We start from the raw sequence: 18,847 nt of genomic DNA, 5'->3' as shown, positions 1-18,847 counted from the left end.
AAACGGTATAGAACGACACTTTTAAATATCAGTATAGGTCAAAAAAAGTACTGCTGGCTAAATTACCAACAATTTTTATATATGTGAGGTCGCTATATGTAGGGCCACCTTCAAATTTGACACCCACTCCTCCAGAGACATGTGGCAGAGGGACACATGGCTATCGTAGCCCTCTACAGTCCCTACGAGATCCTCGCGGCCGAACTCCAGCTACCGGAACCCTACCTCGTCGGCTGTTGCGGTGGAGGAGAGGAAAGGGAGATGGTGATCAATTTTTTTTTTTTTCCTTTTCTATTTATAATCGGGCCGAGTGGGTTGGGTGGGATTGGTTGAGTAGAGAAATTTTTTATTTTTTATTGGATTTGGCTTTATATTTAGGCCTTAGTAGATTTTTTAAAAAAAATTTGGCATAAATGAGACACTTACACAAAAATATCCCAAAAATATGTCCTTATAACATAATTCTATTGTAGTGTCTATTCCTAATTCAAGTCAAACTTTGACTTGAATTAGGAGTAGTGCGTAGGAACCGGCCCGAGTCTACTTCACCACCAACTTGAATCACAATCCACCAATGGGAATCCAGACATCCAGTTAATTTTCATGAACCCAGTGTATGGACCAAACCAATAATAACAAAAAAAGAAGGCAAAATATCTAACATCTTCTGCATCTCTCCTCTCCTCTCTCTCTTTTTTATTCTTCTCTTTTACTTGTTACTTTTCTTTGTCACTTCCACTCTCTTCTCAAGCTATTATCCTATCTTATTTTGCCTATTCTGGTGCCATGATCAAGGCCTATCCGCAACAATTCCAATGCATAGTTGGAAGCTCAAAGTTGGAACATTACGCTTATATTGGTTAGACTCCAACTTACGTAACTTTTGGTATTTAGTTTCATCTTCCTTTTTAGTCATATAAATATTTAATAATATTTAGTAAGATTGTGACTATTTTATTTCTATTTGTATACAACTGGATTGCTGTATAATTTTGTAATTTAACAAAGTCCGGATTGGATAATGGCGCAGCGCTCTCCAAACGAGCCATTCGTCGACTCCGAGCTCGAAATTTTGGGTGCTTCGCTTGCTATCTTTTCCCTAATTTTGATTGTTTTGCAGTCTTGGCATCTTTTGGGGTTTGGTTTGATATGCTTTGACCTTATTTTTGCTATTATAAATGTTGCATGATCGACAGACAGCAATCCTTCAGTCGACGGACCGCAACCTTGTGGTCGACCGCCATAGGTACAATGGAGTGGCTTTGGGGTTCTGGTGGTCAACCAGTGGGTACTCAATTCTATATGGTGGCTGACCAAGCTTGGACCTTATAAGTCAATCGAGGGACAACTGGTGACTATAGAAAACATCTTTTTGACTTCTACCATCATCCCCTGAGGCATTGACAAACTGTGATTGGGATATCTTAATCTTATTGAGTTAGCAATTTTGCAAACTTATTAGTCATTTAAACTGTAAATTTCATGATCATAATAGCTATATATTTATTATGATATTGGACATAGTAGTCACGTTAAATAGCCACTCTATATAGACACTTTATGATTCATGATAGCATGCTCGCATGACATGAGTTGAGTACTTGAGTTGAGCCTGATCTATTGTGCGATGTAAACTAGATTTAATTGAGAATCTTGTGCCGAGTGGTTATTATCATGGTTGGGTGCACTTATGTGTTACTATAACTACCTTGATAAGGAGCAGATTGCGAGTTTTCTTGGATAGTGGATATGAGTGCATATGTATATGATGTGTATATCGAGCACTTGTCACGGGGTTAGCTTTTTCACCTTGAAAATCCCCGCACGGCGCTCAAGTGTCGCACACCCGAGCTAGCCTTCTCTTTCCATATCATGGGCACACTCCAAAGAGTGATCGATCTCCCTATCGATCTTCCTTTACCAAGAGAGAAGTACTGGTCCATCGAGTAGCCCTTTGGTATTCCCGCAACTTTGGTCGAAGCTGCTCCCAACGAAGACTACTGCCCGTCAGACTTCAAACTCAGCATTCACAAAGTAAACTCTTTCGCCCAGTGTTTCACCGCCCAATCCATATCCTTTCGAGAAGCACCATCGTCGAGTATTCACATTCAGGAATACATCCCAAGGATTATGTGTGTACCGGCTAGAGGCTCGAGAATATGTAAGCCAAGGGAATAATCCACTGTCTACTAACTACAGAGATTGTTACATTACAGAAGTCTAGTCTGTAGAGTGAAAATGTAGAGTAGTACGATTAGTTAACATATGCCGAATTTAGTAACCCGGGACTAGACCTAACATTGCCTCGAGTGACAAGGTTAGGTCTACTCCTAATGCCTCCATGCCTGATGGATTACCAAGGTGCGGACAATGCACCGATCGATGGACTAGCGATATCGTGTGCGGATACTAAGCTAGGCTGCATTTCATGGTACGTCAGTCGTGATAACTAGTGTATGCCTAATGGATATACTAGCCTACATGCACCATTAGAGAAATATGACCGACCGTCAGTAGAACAAGTGGCAAAGGGTTTGGTGGTTGGTACCCGAGACCCAAGTTCGAATCCTAGTTGATTCACATTTCTAGCTAAATTTATTTCTAAATGAAATAAACGAAGTGGGTAGCGTGCTATCTATCTCTCAAAAAAAAAAAAAAAAGAAAAAAGAAAAAGAAATATGACCAACATAATATTAGTGGGAATGAATAACGTATGGCAGATAGACCATACTGGATACATTATGACGAGCTATTATAAAGTGACACGTTTGGTGTTTGGAGGTGGGTATTACAGCTGCAGAAACCTAGTTTTAGGTTGTCGAGTTGATCATTTGAGTTAATGGGTTTGTGTCAAGTGCATTAAGAGAGTTGAAGCGCGTCACGTATTGAACATAGAGGACAGCCATTAGTCTTCTACTAGTGTAGTTCAATTATACATATATTGCTAGTTGTTAACTCTTTCATATTGTATCCTAATTACTCGGGACTTGTTTTTAGTATTTTGTAGGCAGGAGGATTGAATAGTGCACCTAGAGAGGATTACGGGACAAGATATCATGTAGTCAGCATTTAATGATAACTGTTCATATTGCATTATATTATTGGGTGTGGATGACCAAATATTTACTCCCCATGCATGTTAGTAAATGCATATGTAGATTTTCTTTAAAACCTTACAGCTTTATCAAATTCAAGTTTAAACTTTAGATTTGAATCGTATGGAGATGCAGCGATCGCAACTCAGAATTGGGAAGTAGTTTGGATCGTAACAATTTTTTTTTTTTTTCCATGACTTTACATTGATCGAATATACATAAGACCTAGATAATTAATTGTAAAAGACTTAAAAATTCAAGTGGCAAATATGAATTGATATAGTTCAAGTGATTAATAGTGAAACAAATATTAACAATATCGCATAACCACTCCCGAGTTTCAGCAAAACAAAGTTGAGCGACTTCCCTCGAATACAAATTACAAAGGAAACATCCGAGTTCAGAAACACTTCGAACTTCTATATGCGTTTGACCCTTGCCGCATAGCTTGATATTGTTTTTGTAGATCGGAAATAAGAGTTTTTTTTTTTTTTTTGGGTACAAAGCCTCTGCTACTATTTTAGTCCCCAATTCTTATAATTTAATTAATATTAAGACTATTTAAAACAAGGGAAAACTTCAAAAACCCCCCTTGTGGTTTCAATTTTTTTCACTTTAATACCCTGTGGTTTAAAATGTATCAAGTTAGTACCCCGTGGTTTCTCACTTTATTACTTAAGTACCCTGTGGTTTAAAGTGTATCAAGTTAGTACCCTGTGGTTTTGCACTTTATCACTTTAGTACCCTGTGGTTTTAATTTTGTATCAAGTTAGTACCTATAGTTTTTTAAATCACAAGGTACTAAAGTGATAAAGTGTGAAACCACAGGATACTAAAGTGATAAAGTGCAAAACCACAGGGTACTAGCTTGATACATTTTAAACCACAGGGTACTAAAGTGATAAAGTGAGAAACCACAGGGTACTAACTTGATACACTTCAAACCACAGGGTACTAAAATAAAAAAGTGTGAAACCACAGGGGGGGTTTTTGAAGTTTTCCCTTAAAACAAACTATTATCCAATGCATTTCATTATTTTCTTTTTATGACCCGAAATTAGATGAAAGGGCCTTGTTCGACAAACAGGTACAGTAGCCTCTTATCTGATCAAGTAACAGCAGCTATCTTTGCGAAAAGACAAAAAGAATTGCCCACTTTGTGAAAATAAGATTACATATGCAAAGCTCGAAAATGGGGGAAAGAAGTAGAAGAAGAAGACGAAGAAGAAGAAGAAAAACTATGGCTACAAGGCGCATCAGATTTACTAAAGAAAATAATGCAATGATTTACACAAAGAACGCCGAATGTCTAGGGACTGAAGAGCTTGCGGAACGGCCCATCCTTCCGGTCTTTGGCAGCCTCGGTTAATGCGAGAAATCTCTTGAAACCAGTGGTGGCGGCTCCCCGCCCTAACGCGGCGGCACGAGTAAGCACGTCCTCTCGGGAAGCAAGAGCTGCTGATGGAGTACCCGTGCTCGTCATGCTAGACAAAGTCATTGTAGTAGAGGTAGTTGTTGTCGTTGTTGTTAGCGGTGGAGCCGTCGGCGCAACTGGAGCAGGCGGCAATGAAACAGACGGAGGCACCGAAGGATGTCTGATGCTCGTGCCGTGCTTGTTGAAGTCTTCTAGTATAGCTTGTTGGTCTGCTTTCTTCAGTCCCTGCAAAAGAACTTCTCTGTAATGAATGGGCTACGCGAGCATATGAAGTTACACTAGTGAGTGAAAAGATCAACTATTTACTATACAACTATTTTAACACACAAAAAGAAAAGAAAAGAAAAGAAAAGAAAAGAAAAACGACAGAGTATCACCACCAGCACCGATGAAACGGGAATGTGTTTGGTTTACAGCTCCAGATTGCAATAATTAAAGGAAATGGGAGCTTGATAAGTCACTTTAATGGTTTTAAGGTCATTATCATCAAAATTGCGGTTTATTTTTGACGATCCATAGAAAGACCAATATTCCCTGGAGAAGAAGATCGAATTGTACCACTTTATCATGCAATCATTGATTTGGAAGTTAATTCATCACGACAGGTTTACTATATCTATTTTCCAGAAATATGATATTTCTAAATAATGTATTTAAACGCTGTTCTCCGAGATAAGTTGTAAAACTTGTGCTAATTCTAAACGAGACCTACCGGAGGTAAATGACATATCAAATTACTTGTAGAGGCCTTTAACATAGAAGATACGAACTAAAACTTGATAGACATACAAACCTTGAGATCGAGTATCCTTTGGAACTCAAGAGGTGTGCCCTCAGGAAGTAATGCACGGTATGTATTTGCAACAGAATCAACAGGAGATAAAATAACCTGCAAAAACAATATACATCACCATTTTTTTTTATTTTAATTAAAGACACACCTCATCAAGTTTTGAAGAATATATTCAAATAAACATCTAACCTTCAAGAGGGCTTCAGCTTTACTCATCTCACGGCTTACAAATTTTGAGTAGCTAGCAGCAAGTGCAGTCTGTTGCAGGAGTATAATTGATCAACAACAATGCAAAGAAGTTTGATAACAAAGTAGAAGTCAAAGAAAAATTCCAGATACAGCAAAAAACAAATAGATTTCCACAATTCTACTCGAGGGAAAGATCAAATTTAATAGAACGCTGAAACCAAAACATATCATACTTGGAGAAATTTTCAAGCATTTGAAACAACTATCAACATGGATGAGTCTCAAACAAGTATTTTTTTTTCCCCTTTCCACACGTCAACTACTGCATAGTTATTTAATTAACAGGAAATGTGGAGAACATTCAAAAATTTCCCTATTATAGATGACAAGTCAGAATACCCATATATCGAACTTGAATGAGAAAAAGATTACCTGTTTCCCTAAAGTTGGGATGTCCAAGAGGATTTTCTTGACGGCCTGAGTGTCTAGCAGCATCTACAAAAAATAAATAGGGCGGTCAGATAAACAGATACCAAATTGGCAATGATTATTTTAGTACTAAAGAACAGTTAACTTGCTGATTATTACTTTTGGTTGTAATTCGAGCAATCCTGACCATTCTAATGAAAACAATCTTAGCAATAACATGAAAGATACCTGTTGCGCACCGGTTTCTGATATGTGCTTGCATTTATAAATGTTGAGGTAAAATCGAGGACCCAGAGATGCCGCTAGCTGTGTGAAATCATTGGTTAATACAGCCAACCAGATATATAGCAGTAAAAGAAAAGAAAACAAGAAAGCAGAAGATATCCAGTAAAATGTATGCGCATGATACTTCAACAATATTCAACAAACAAGATTAATCTTGCAACTAAATCGCATCTCTACCAGACGGTAAATAGACCTGGTTCAGTGGAACCAGGATAACTCTCAGCAATTAATTAGCTGATCTCGAACTACTCATGTGATAGCCTTTAAACAAGTGGAATGCAAATTTCTATCTTTAATACAGCAGTTGATTTTGCATAGTAAAATTATTTAGCAAAATGAAGGATCAACAACCAAGCTCTCCAATCCATGCTTTCAGGGTGATAAAGTCAGTGGAAAAGAAATTCGACCTAATACTGAGTTAACTCTGATAGGATGTTTATTACAATTCACTAATGAATTATCATCAGAGAGATGGCAGTTTTTAAATTTAAAATAGTGACAATTTTTCCTAACCTAAGTTGGAAGTTGAATTAGCCTACAATCTGATAAAGTATAAGAACATTCTATCACTGGTCTCACACCACAATAACATCATGAATGGACTTAAAAAAAAAAAAAAAAAAAAAAAAAAAAAAAAAAAAAAAAAAAAAAAAAAAAAAAAATCATATGCAACAAATTTGACAAAAAGCTGATCTGTATATCTCCATTTTGAACTCATCAGCACATAATAAAAATTTGAGCTGAGGTCTAGTTACCAAATGAAAAACATGCAAGGTTAGCAAGATACTATGATAAATTTCAGTGGACACAGGAAACAGAAAACTCTGGCAGAAAACAGAAACATATTGACTCAACAAAGGAAAGAGAGTTCACAACAAAAAAAGCAGAAAACTCTCGCAAGCTTACCTTGTCCAGGAAAAACTGGAAGTACGTAGGAGAAAGTAGGCTACCAAGCACCGGAATGCTACTAGACAGGATAGAATTGATGCCATTTACATATCTGCAAGATAACAATGCAATTTTTTCTCATAAAAAAGCTTAGATGAGGACGTTAAATATATAATTTGCTTGAAAAATTGATAACACAAACACAATGATACTAGTCGGCCAACTAATCACCCTCTAGTCCCAAAAAGTGGGGTTGGCTACATGGAAACTTCTATATATACTTACGCACAATTTCTTTTCCAAAATTAAGTGCTATCATACTTTTTTCTTGCTACTACCTTACTACTTTTAATCCTCTCCACCGAACTAAATAAAACCTCTCTCCGTGAGACTAGCCTAGTAAGAGATTCAGTGCTCACAAATGCATTGAGATTTCAAATAAACAAAGAGAACACATAACCTAACATCGAAAGATTCTTAGATCTTACTCTGATTGGTCACCAACACTTTCAAGACTGGCCCACGGAACACGGGTCATTGAAACCATTTCAGCATCAAACTTTGTTTCAAGTCCATGCACCAACGTCATCAGTGCTTTGGTGATCACTACCGAGAACTCGTCCTGTCCCAAAATCAGATCTCATCTCAGCACTTTGAGAGTTTCATAAACAACTCAACGACAATGTCAGAAATGATTACCTGAACTTCAGACATATCAACCTTGTCAGTAAATTGAGGATCAATGATCTTAGAGACATTGTCAGCTAGTTCACCAGACTGCAAAAATAGAACTAAAAGGAAGTCAACTAACAAGATAAGATCACATGATTCATAATACAACAAGAGTTGATCAGCAGAGCCAAGAGAGGAAAAGGAGAACATAATATCTTTTCCCCTATAATAATTATATTTTTCAAACTTCTAAAGATACTTTTAAACAGTATGTTTATCCTAAACTGGAAATCGAACATAACTTAGATGTCATAAAGTGAGGAAGTGGCTATGTTCTTTTCTATTGATTACTCAAATTCTGGCTCCAACAACAAACAAATTAGCCCTATCCGAACTTTAATTTCAGATCATCTGTTCGAAGCCTTGCTACGCAAATACCATGAGGAGAAAAGCCAACTAACCGTTTTGTGACAGTACTCTGCTGTATTAACAATGTAACATATCATCCTCTCATCTCTGTCGGAGGTCTGCATCAATTGTTAAATAGAAAAACATAGTTAAATCTAAGAAAACATAAGCCTAGAAAGAAAAAACCAGGCAAGTACAACAGGTTATGAGTAATGACCCTGATCTGTCCATCAGTACCAGTAGCAGCAGCAACTATCCCAGTACCTCCTTTGGGTAATCTAGCATATAATCTGGTTGCATATGCTTTGAGAATTCTTTGAAATACCTAAACGAAAAAGTTTCCCATGTTTGGTGACATTCCTAAGAAAAAGACAAACAGGGCTTGTTTGGTTCAAAGGTGGAATTGGAATGGATAATGGAATGGGAATGAATTGGAATGATAATTGGAATGGCCCACTCCCCCAAGACGTTTGGTTTATTTGTGGATTGGAAATTAGAATGAGTCATTCACATTTCATTGTTTGGTTTGTATAAACTAAAAAAATTATAGGATGCTATAATACTAATTTTACTCTCAAATATAAATTTATATTATTTAAAATTTATGAAAAATATAATACTATTCTCTAATAAGTTTTCCAAAAAAAATATCAAATTTATTTTTAAAAATTTTTATTGATGTGGGTTAGGGATAGGGTTTTGAGAGAGGATAGATTTTTTTTTTTTGATGAGAAAGGGGTGAAGAGAAGGAGGCTGAGATGGTCACATGGGCTTCGAGAACTTAGTGGGCTTCCGAAATAAAATCTCAATCCGGGCTAGAAGACCGGAATCAAGTTGAAGGCTAATGGGTCATTCCCATTCCAGTCCGGAATAGGAATCCCAAGCCGATTCATACGAACCAAACAAAATTAACCGGATTTGATCAAACCGATTCCCATTCCATACCTAAAATGGATGAACCAAACAAGCCCACAATGTTCTGATGTTTACAGACATAGATGAACCTCAAACAAGTTGAACAATGTCTGGTTCTTTGTCAAAGCACTGCACCTCTTTAAGCTTCTTCTGATAATCAGAAATACCTGCATAATTTGAATTGTCAAAATAACAAAATAAATACCAGAAGGATATCTCACACATTTTCAAGCCATAGCCAAAGAAACACATTTTCAAGACAGCCAAAGCAAAATCTCAAACAACTATGAATGTGAATCCTTTCCCGCCAAAATTTAAGTACCCATCGGCACGAGCCTTCCGTACCGTGCCAACAAGATATCGGCATGACATGGCTCCCATGCTGATGGCACGGCTTAAAACGCTATTTTCTTTGAGATTAGCATACGGTTGCGTCAATAAGGTGCAAAAGATATTATAAAGATATATAATAACCAATTAGAATTTATTGATGTGAAAGAAAATAATTATTTCATGTCATAATGTGTCGGCACACAAGTATTTTTGTGAACAGCATATTTTGGCACAGCATGGCACGCATTGTACCGTACCATGCCAGCAAGTGCTTGGCACAACCCTTTGCCACGGTACTTAAATCCTTTCATGGTGTACAATTCTTAGATCATTTATAACTTTTAACAACTTAAAAGTATGGGAGTATTTTGAAGAATGTACTTGGCATGGCAGTAATTTTGGTCAGAGCTATCATCTAGATTTCTACCAATACTATGCCCATAATTACTTGTCATTCACAATTAACAACATAAGTGTAAACTGCTAACTGATTCCTCTATGTACGTATCTTTATAAGTCTTCTAAACTTGGTTTCTTACTCCTAAAACATTGCTTTTTCTCTAATTTTCCAATAGTCGCTCCTCTATGTTTTCCATTATCAGTTCATCTTGCTGAGACTAGAGTGTATTATTAGGTCATGCAACATAGGCATTCCACAATTTAGGTAGCATGTTGCATCATCCAGGACATTAGTACAACTTCTTCAGGTCCTTGATCTGTGTTCATCTTTCAGCTCCAGCAAAAGTAGAATAATTAAATATAATATGTCTTATCTAGACCTCTTTAAGCCCCTAATTTCCTCTCTTCACCTGCTCTGTCGAAGAAGGGCAGCAAAGTTGGATTAAAGAAAAAAAAAAAAAGCTCTCTATTTACCTGCATGCTACTTGATAATATATTTGTCTGACTGCCCTCCTCAGTTTCCCAAGTTTCTTCCTATAACAAAGTCAGTTGAGTGAGATACATAGCAAGAGAAAAGAAACTACGCCATCTCAATACATATTTCCTGTTTCATGTACCTGAACAAGTTTATCCAAATGCTCCATCAAGGTCTTCTCCTCTAGCTCCACATACACTGCCAGATGTGCTTCAAAGCAAGATGAAATAATACCACGAAAATTGAACTGCGAAACAACAATTAAAAAATTACTAGAACGTTTCAGCGTCTTAACAACATGGTTAAGACATCAAATGAGAGAAATGAAATGTGTGAAAAGCTAGATTACTTACACCAGCCCCGGGGACCGACAAATCTTTATGCTTTTCTTTCTCCTGAGGTAGAGTTTAAGTTAGTGGACAACCCACTGCATGAACCATAAAACATTTGAAACCACTTAGTTCATACCAATTCAGTTCCATCACGAGGAACCGCAAGCTTCTTTTCATATTTCTTCCGTATATCAGAAACAATTTTGTTACGATTTTCTCCCTCGTCAGCTTCTTCCTCATCACTTCCCAATTCCTTGTTTCTAGAGTGTGTAGTTCCTCCACTGAATTTCTGCGCCAACTCTTCTTCAAATTCAAGGGTTCTTTGCAGTGCCTAAAAATGTGGAGTCATACAAAACAAAGGCTATAAGAGCCGGCATATAGTGCTTTCTTTGTGAAATTTTAACATGAGACCATTTACAGGTACTTACTGTATATCTTGCTATTTCAATAAATCACAATCGCATAACATACACCAATGAATAGATATAAAGGTTTACATATTATAAAGGCCAAAGAAGAGGTTTGCTTGCACAATATAGTAACAAAAAGATGCTAATTTTCAAGAACTGTCGACATTTAAAAATCCCAATTCCTATTATGTTCACCTTTAAAAAGTCATCAGTAACAAAAAGAAACTACTCCAATTGCCTCCGCCCTAGAAATGAGAACAACACTATTTGCAATGTAAGCAACCATTGAAGGATCATTATCACGATGTAAATTACTTGAAAAAAGTGAGACACATCGTAGAAAGCCGAATGGTGTAAACTGGACACGGACATAGAGCAAAAATTGTCATATTTCCAGTTTCATAGACTTGCAATTCTTTGTTGACTGAGAAAAGATATCCTAAAGGATTTGCTGATTTCCATACAGAGCATAAAGAACCAAATATCCAATATTCAAAATAAGTAAGAAAATTACCAGTAACAAAGTACCAACATCTGGCTTTTCTCTGAGGTTGTTGAGAATATCAACAAGTTGTGTCCTGAAATTTAAAGAAGGGAGTCATATTGAAAGTGATAGATGCGATGAATGAAAAGCCACTGTTAACACAACTAACATGACATAAGGAATTTCTTCACACAGATCATCAGTATTTTATAAGCAATCAAAACCTTCATAAAGCAGATACATCTGCAGCTATGTTGAGTATTATCCACAGACAGAAGAAACGAAAACTTCCAAAAGAACAAGAAGGACAATCCTTAAAATGTAGGAATCAAGTAATTAATGTAGATCCATAAAGAAATGACACAATGGAAGCCAAAGAAAGGGATTCAAGACGAACAAACCTCGTTAGCTTACAAAACTGGATACAAAGCAGATAGTCAACCTGCCAAGCAGGTGGAAAAATTTTCCAGATTTCCTCATTTGTTCGCAACCGACGCTTAATCCATGCATATCTCCTTTCAGTCTTATCTAATTTGGCCAATTCTGTTTAGACACGATAAAATAAAAAAGGAAAGCTCACAATTTGTGTCATGATACATAAACTTCGAAGAGACGAATCTAAGTAGCAAAGCAAGGTTTGACCTGCTCCTTCAAAGATCTGCTTATACGATGTAAGCTCCTTACTGCAGAAATTTTTTACTAATTCTTCCCTAACAGATGGCTCAAGGGCATCAACAACCAGGCAAGCATCTGATAATTGCTGCAGTAGGTTGGTTTCTTCACTTTCCTTTCCAGTTCCTAAGCTGAAATTAGACATTGAAAGTTATACAAGTTTAATAGTCCAAAGCAATTATGTTGGAATCACAAGAAGATCTAAGGATGGGTAGCTAACAATTCTGAACAAAAAACCTAATGTTGCAACGCAGAATGGCTGGTGATGGCATTTGAAAGCTAGGGAAGAAAGAGGAAAGGCATATTTTCCCAAATTCACTCAACTACAGGTACATAATTTATCTCAACCTCATAATGCTCATACTTCTTCAATCTTCTCATGTGCCTCTAGTCCTTTACTTATTCATGAAGCAATCATTCCATTTCCTCCGAACCTATACCATTTGGTTAGCCACCACCTGCTCCATAATCTTAGTCCTATCCTAGTCGGAACATTTTCTCTTCAATACTGCATTTTCACAATTCAATTTCAATTTCAATTTACAGAAGAAATGGAATATGATAGTTTTTCATTACCTACCAACAAAATCTCTCTTGGCTTGAAGTTTATATGAAGAGGGGCTCATATTCTTAGTATTTACGGTCACCAGTAAAAGTACATTGTAACTAATATAAATGTTATTTGAACAACCTTAAACTAATCGGAGTTTCTGTCAGTTCATACCTTGAAAAATCAGAAAATACATGTGATTTCAATACTTTCTTGATGTTTTTGAACTTCTCCCTAAGCTCAGTTATCTTTGGAACATCCCTATAAGCTTCAAAGTGACTGCAAAGCTGATTCACAGCCTGAAGAAAAAAGGAAATTCAACTACTTGTAAAGAAAATATATATAGTGAAGAAATTAGGGGTGTTTGTTTGCACGTAAAATAGGCCCAAAAGCAATTTGCAGGCCGAAAAAGCCGAAAAAGAATTTTCTAAGTGTTAGATTCCACATTCCAAGGAAAATGGCTTTACGTATTTCAGGAAAAACATTCATTTTTGTTTTCCGGATATTTTTGGCAGAAAACACCACTAGTAAACTGAAAATGTCCGTCTTTCTTCACTCTCTATTACTCTCTCTACTTTCTTCTCCTTCAAATCAAATGTGAATGCCTTCAAAACTATATTCAGTTCATGCCAAATGAAACGCTAATAAATATAGTTTCTTTTCCATGAAAATTCTGTTTTCCTTTAAAATCATTTTCAACATTTTACTAAAATCATTTTCAACATTTTACATGCAGCCAAACGCGCCCTAGCCTACAACTTAAGCAATGAGAACCTATGTTCTAAATTCATTGAACACCTTGGCAAATGTTTAAGTTAGATAGCTATGTACCAATTAGCTTTCATGTTACCTCTAACTGGGCAGCTGCCTCCTTATACTGACGTTTTGAAGCCATTACTTGAAGTTGCTCAACAGCCGAGACTGTCATCAAGAGAAGTGATGCATTATGAATATACAGATGAAGACACATACTAGTATGCAATTTGTAGAGGTTGCAGAAGTTTAAGATGGATGCACCATATCTAAATATTTGAAACTCAACAGAAAATTTAATCACATGGTTTCTAACAAGGTTATCGCTCCGTGCCAGTCGACACGGGTGATACATACCGTGCCACCAATTAAAGGGCACGGTACAGGGGGCATCTCTCTAGGCTCCTCTGTGCTGCGATACCCAAAGGGTTTCATGTGAGATAGAGCCACACCCTTTGGATATCGCGGCACAGTGCCGCTGCACGCCTATAAAGGCACGCAGCATTTTAAGTTTTAACCCCTTTTTTTCTTTTTTTTTTTTGGTTTGGTCCTACTTATAGATTTTTTTTTGCCACACACATATCCCTCTATCTCGTTCTCTTCTACCTTTTCTTCTCCGCAACTCGCTCTTTCAGTCTTTTCTTTTCTTCTCGCTAGCTCTTCGTTTTTTTCTTTCTATTTTTTCCTCCCTTTTCTTATAATAAATTTTTCTCTAATTTCTTGTTTCAATTTCTTCTATTTCTACTTTGTTTCTATTTTAATCACTTCAATCTTCAGAGAAAAGGCAAAGAAATAGCAAATCGAAGATGTACTTACTAAGTAAAAAAATTTACAATTTTACATTATTTTTCGTACATTTTAAATAGTTCTAACTTGTAAAGTTCTTGTTTTGAAGAAATTTGAAATTATGCAATTTTTTATTTATAACTTACAAAAATTTAAAAATTTTGATCTACTTGATTAAGTTATTATGTAGTCCGATTTTTAATTATTTTGGATGAATTTAGCATTGTGTATGAGATTTACGACAAAATTTTTTTAACTTTCCCAATTCTATTTTCGAATTTAGAAGATGGAAAATACTAATAAAATAAAAAACTAAACTGAAGCAATTGATATTTAATTTGCTTAATTAATTCATCATATGAATTATTGTTAAATTTTTATGAATAAATCTCACAATTGTTCTTAAAAATTTTAATAAAAATTATTTTTTCTTCAAATTTTTAATAAATATTTTTAAAAGATTCAAAATTAAAAGAAATTATTGGAGCAATTGTAGTGCTATTCTAGTTAATCTAGTCATTATGCAACCTCGCATCAAAATCAATATGGATAAATCTTCCAAATTCCATAGAAAAAATCAAAAATAATTTTCTATAGTTTTGTATTTTATAATTTTTTTAACTTCTGAAGAAAGGTAAAATCAAAAGAATTTTCAAAGTTTATCTATTTTTTATTTTATTCTCCATGAGCTATAGCTATATTTTACTTTACATATATAAAAAACCTATTGCTATTTTAATTGCTAAGTGTAGTAAACTATATATAGCCAATATTTATAATCATCTTTTTAAATCTTTCAAAGTGGCATTTAGCGGTTTATTGAAAAAAAAAAAAAACCATACCAAAACGTGCCACTAGGAGGTTATGCGTATCCATCAACAGGCAAGTGTGCCACGTGTCGGCACGGAGGTGTGCCTATGCCGTACCGTGACAGGCGACAACCAGCATGCCCACGTGCCACAACACTTTAATCCTTGGTTTCTGACCAACTAAAGCATCATTTATTAATGCTATAGTAGAATAAACTGAATCAGTTCAATCAGAGATACCATATACACATCTATTTAAAAAACATATTGCTTTTGATGACAGGCTGTTCAGGACGTAATTATAACATGAGATACTAACAACCGAAAAGGACACAACAACCGTGTATTGTTTTATTACCAACCCTTCATAACCATTAATTTTGCTTCTTAAGCAAAAGTTGAAATAATGTACCAAAATTTTAAATGAGTCATATGAAACAAATTTTGTGCCATTCGTAGCTGGCCATGCACACACAAGATTTACAAACAATACAAAGAACTCTAAAATTGGTGAACTTAAAAATTAATCAAAAACTGAAGTTCCATTTATTCCTGGGGTTGTGATGTCTCATTTATTCCTGCAGCTGTGAAGTTCCAAAGCCAGATATCTCAAGCATTAACTAACAAAATTCTGACCTAGCATGGTAAGTCGGTGAAGAGCAGTAATTGTGGTGGTTATATGCTTCTTGGCATAATCCAGTTTCTTAATGTCACGGCATATTTCTTGAACCATTGTTTCACTTTGTTCTGCTTTTGCTTTTATTTCATGTATCTTGTGCATAAGCTCCTGTATGTTAAAAGACAAAAAAAAAAAAGTAGTATTTCTTAACATATCAACTAATCATTAAGCTAGGGGGAAACAAAAAGCATTAAATCAACCAAAACTATTAGCGATCACTTAATCCTCTTTCTTTTCAAGACATTGATACTAAAACAAAGATGTTTTATCAAGGCAGGAGAGGAAAAGACCTGAACAGCATGTGTTGCCGCAGCAAGATCTTCCTTGGCTTTTGTGCCTGAGTTACTCTGCGCATAGATTATTGTACGAAACTAAGTATTATTAACAAGTATATGATCATAGCAACAAATTCAAGTAAAAGATAAGCATGTTTAGGTTCCAGGGCACCTCTTTGAAGTGAAAAACTGTTGTACAAAGTTTTGGATGCTGGGAATGTGTAAAATAAGGTATGCAACAAATTTATGGTTTTACAACAGTAAAAGAAGGAATTTTCACATTGCATTTCCAGCACATAAAAAGTAGAAAAGAAGCGAAGTGAAACATTTTCACTCTCTTTTCCTGGATTCTGACTAATTGGAAATGTTAACGAGGGGGAATTTTGCTTTTCCACAAAAGCTAGTTTTTCAAATTTCTCGTTGGAACTAATAACCTTAATGTAATAAAAACTTCAAAGTAGAAATCACAATCTAAAACTCAATGTTACATAAAAACGAAAACGTGAAAAGTAATACAACCTGCTGACGAACAGCAGCCAGTATACTTGCATCCACACGGCGAATCTCACTTTGTATCTTTTGCATAAGTGGCTCGACACCAGATAATGACGCTTCTGCATTTACGTTATGATTCATAGTCTTGGTAAATTATGCATCTTTGAAAAGCATAACCAATAATTTCAAGTCTATAAATTCTAAGTTGTCTTCACTATATCAATCAATCAAGATATCATAGTCTATATAGCAAAATGAGAAAAACTCACCACAGAGATAAGAACATTCAAGAAACATCAAATGCTCAATAGCATACCATCTTTCATATGTAGTTACAGTGAGATATATATCAGACTAACCTACACATATTTAGAGACAACATCTATTAAGTTGTTACCATACTACTCTGTAGAATCTAAGATCCAGGCTAAAGCAGCCCGGTAGTTTTATGCTCTCATATAGTAAAACTAAAATAAATATTAAAGAAGATAAATTTTGTATAGTTTCCATTTTATTTAACTTTTATTGTCATCGTGACCACCTGGTCATCAAAGGCAGCAGCGAAGCTAAGCTATAGGAAGGTCTATTACTGCCCTTGCAATTTCACAATCTTGGCATGAAAACACTCTAAACACCTGCCAAAATACTAACTTTATTTCTTTCGACGGAGCCCAAAATTCCAATGATTTAAAACCCCGAACCGTTTTATGACCCGAAAATATTGCCGGGTCATGGGTCAGTGGTTCAACCAGTGGTTCAGCCACTGGGTTAAATGATGTTAGCAAGTCGTCATAAATACTAAATTATCAATTTTTTTTATATTATATATAATAAAAAAATATGCACTAAGAATAGTATTTTACAGTAAAAGTGATGTACCGAAGAAGATGCTCAGTGCATCCAAGCATGCCCTAAGGCCCAGTATTGATGACTAACACGCGATGAAGATTTTCTGTAACTATCGAAATCAGAGTTTGATTTTAGCTCCTTAAAAGGTCATAGCAACCATAATCTTATGATAGGATCGTGTATTTCACCTACGACGTGATTTAACCCATCTTATTTCACCTAATTTATCACCAAAAGAATATATATATATATATCTTGATTCGTTTGTAGGCATTAACTCAAACTTCTCATCAACCAAACACTACCCAAACAAAAGACATTTCCCGAACAAGATGTTCATGCATCCAAAACACGCCCTAAAAGCATATATGCGTATATTAATTTCATTCAAACATAAGAATACACATGATTAAGTCCCGAGTTGCACAAGAGCATGTCGATAGACGAGATCATACAAAAAAGGAACTCAGATTCGCAGATTCGCATCAATCAAGAGCAACAAAACCCTAATAAGAGAACAATTCAAATTGGCCGAACCTGTTGGGAACATCTGGTTGATGTACTCGAGAGCGCTCGATTTACCCATCTCCAAACACTCAGATCTATGTAATGACCCTGAAGAATAAATGGTAAAAGTAGTAGTAGTAGTAGCAGTTAGCATGGGAGAGTAGTAAAAATGTCAACTTTACAAAGTAGAGGAGAGAAGTGACAGCAGGAGGTTGGTGAGGAGTGAGCTCGGCGGAGCGATCCGGCGGGAAGGCGCTCGGGCGGAGCTCCGGCGGGAAGGCGCCTTCGAAGGGGCTCAGGCGAGCTCGACAGTTCTAGGGCATAGTCGGTGATGAAGGGGAAATGGGAGGATCGTGGTTGGAGGAGGAAGCCCGACAGATTTTGGCAATTGGGGAAGATGGAAGCCGGTGGGTCGAATTGGCAGATCTTCGGAGCGGATCCAAAAGGCGGACCCAATATCCGCCGGGCTGTGGATAGTGCGAAGAAGAGAGGACCGAAACCCACTTACCCGGTTACCACTCTACTGATGGATCAGGCGGTCGGATTACTGGATCGGGTGTAAAATGCGGACTCGCTATCCGCTCATCTGAGGATCATGCGGAGAAGGAAGCCCGATATCCAATCACCCGATTACATGATGCTCATGGACCGGTCAAGCCAACGGGGGCCCGATTACCACGGAATTAGCAGCCCATCAGGCCCATATCTCATATTAGCACTTTTGCTGTTTAGCCCTCAGATAGTAGTTAATTTTCCTTTCAGTTCAAGTCACCAAATAGTATAAATATCAAAGTGTAATGTAAAATCCCTATCGATGAAATGAAATATTGCTTATCTCCTTCCCCTATCCTTCTCTAAACCCTTCTCTGCTACATTGGAGGACATTTTTCATACATATTCCTGCAAATATAGTGAATGACAAATATATTC

At 36.3% G+C, this 18,847-nt stretch overlaps 1 protein-coding gene and 1 long non-coding RNA gene across 4 annotated transcripts; one reads left to right on the top strand and one right to left on the bottom strand.

The window, feature by feature from the left end:
- Window positions 708–1,600, top strand: LOC109726697. The gene is made up of 2 exons (XR_002220586.1): window positions 708–859; window positions 1,197–1,600. It is a non-coding gene; the product is annotated as an uncharacterized LOC109726697 (long non-coding RNA).
- LOC109726400 (vacuolar protein sorting-associated protein 53 A) lies at window positions 4,110–18,301 on the bottom strand. 3 transcript variants are annotated; one of them, XM_020255967.1, is made up of 25 exons: window positions 18,121–18,301; window positions 17,948–18,025; window positions 16,586–16,680; window positions 16,082–16,138; window positions 15,749–15,899; window positions 13,615–13,685; window positions 12,939–13,063; window positions 12,185–12,345; window positions 11,944–12,085; window positions 11,573–11,636; window positions 10,785–10,979; window positions 10,670–10,711; window positions 10,459–10,563; window positions 10,316–10,375; window positions 9,199–9,276; window positions 8,412–8,519; window positions 8,248–8,313; window positions 7,814–7,891; window positions 7,603–7,736; window positions 7,133–7,226; window positions 6,170–6,247; window positions 5,945–6,007; window positions 5,513–5,581; window positions 5,324–5,419; window positions 4,110–4,755 (listed from the first exon to the last, which is right to left on the bottom strand). In XM_020255967.1, exons 2-25 carry the CDS (start codon window positions 17,994–17,996, stop codon window positions 4,405–4,407), a joined length of 2,532 nt encoding a protein of 843 aa, XP_020111556.1. In that variant the 5' UTR covers window positions 17,997–18,025; window positions 18,121–18,301; the 3' UTR covers window positions 4,110–4,404. The 3 variants fall into 3 exon arrangements, with proteins under 3 accessions (XP_020111556.1, XP_020111554.1, XP_020111557.1); XM_020255965.1 differs by having other exon boundaries at window positions 17,948–18,301; XM_020255968.1 differs by lacking the exons at window positions 16,082–16,138; window positions 16,586–16,680; window positions 17,948–18,025; window positions 18,121–18,301 and adding an exon at window positions 15,146–15,284 and having other exon boundaries at window positions 15,749–15,883.

This window comes from Ananas comosus, linkage group 21 (genome assembly GCF_001540865.1).
Source record: "Ananas comosus cultivar F153 linkage group 21, ASM154086v1, whole genome shotgun sequence".
In the NCBI taxonomy this organism is placed as follows: Eukaryota; Viridiplantae; Streptophyta; class Magnoliopsida; order Poales; family Bromeliaceae; genus Ananas; species Ananas comosus.
The sequence above is the reverse complement of the archived record's forward strand: the minus strand, read 5'-3'. Positions and strand labels throughout refer to the sequence as shown.

Bases quoted from the DNA above. Each gene is read 5' to 3' on its own strand.
- LOC109726400 (XM_020255965.1), bottom strand. From the start codon at position 18,071: ATGCTAACTGCTACTACTACTACTACTTTTACCATTTATTCTTCAGGG. The intron at 15,900-16,081 runs GTCTTTTCCTCT...TTTAACATACAG, and splicing joins CGGCAACACATGCTGTTCAG to GAGCTTATGCACAAGATACA. The intron at 7,892-8,247 runs GTTAGTTGGCTT...CTATTTTTGCAG, and splicing joins CAGAGTACTGTCACAAAACG to TCTGGTGAACTAGCTGACAA.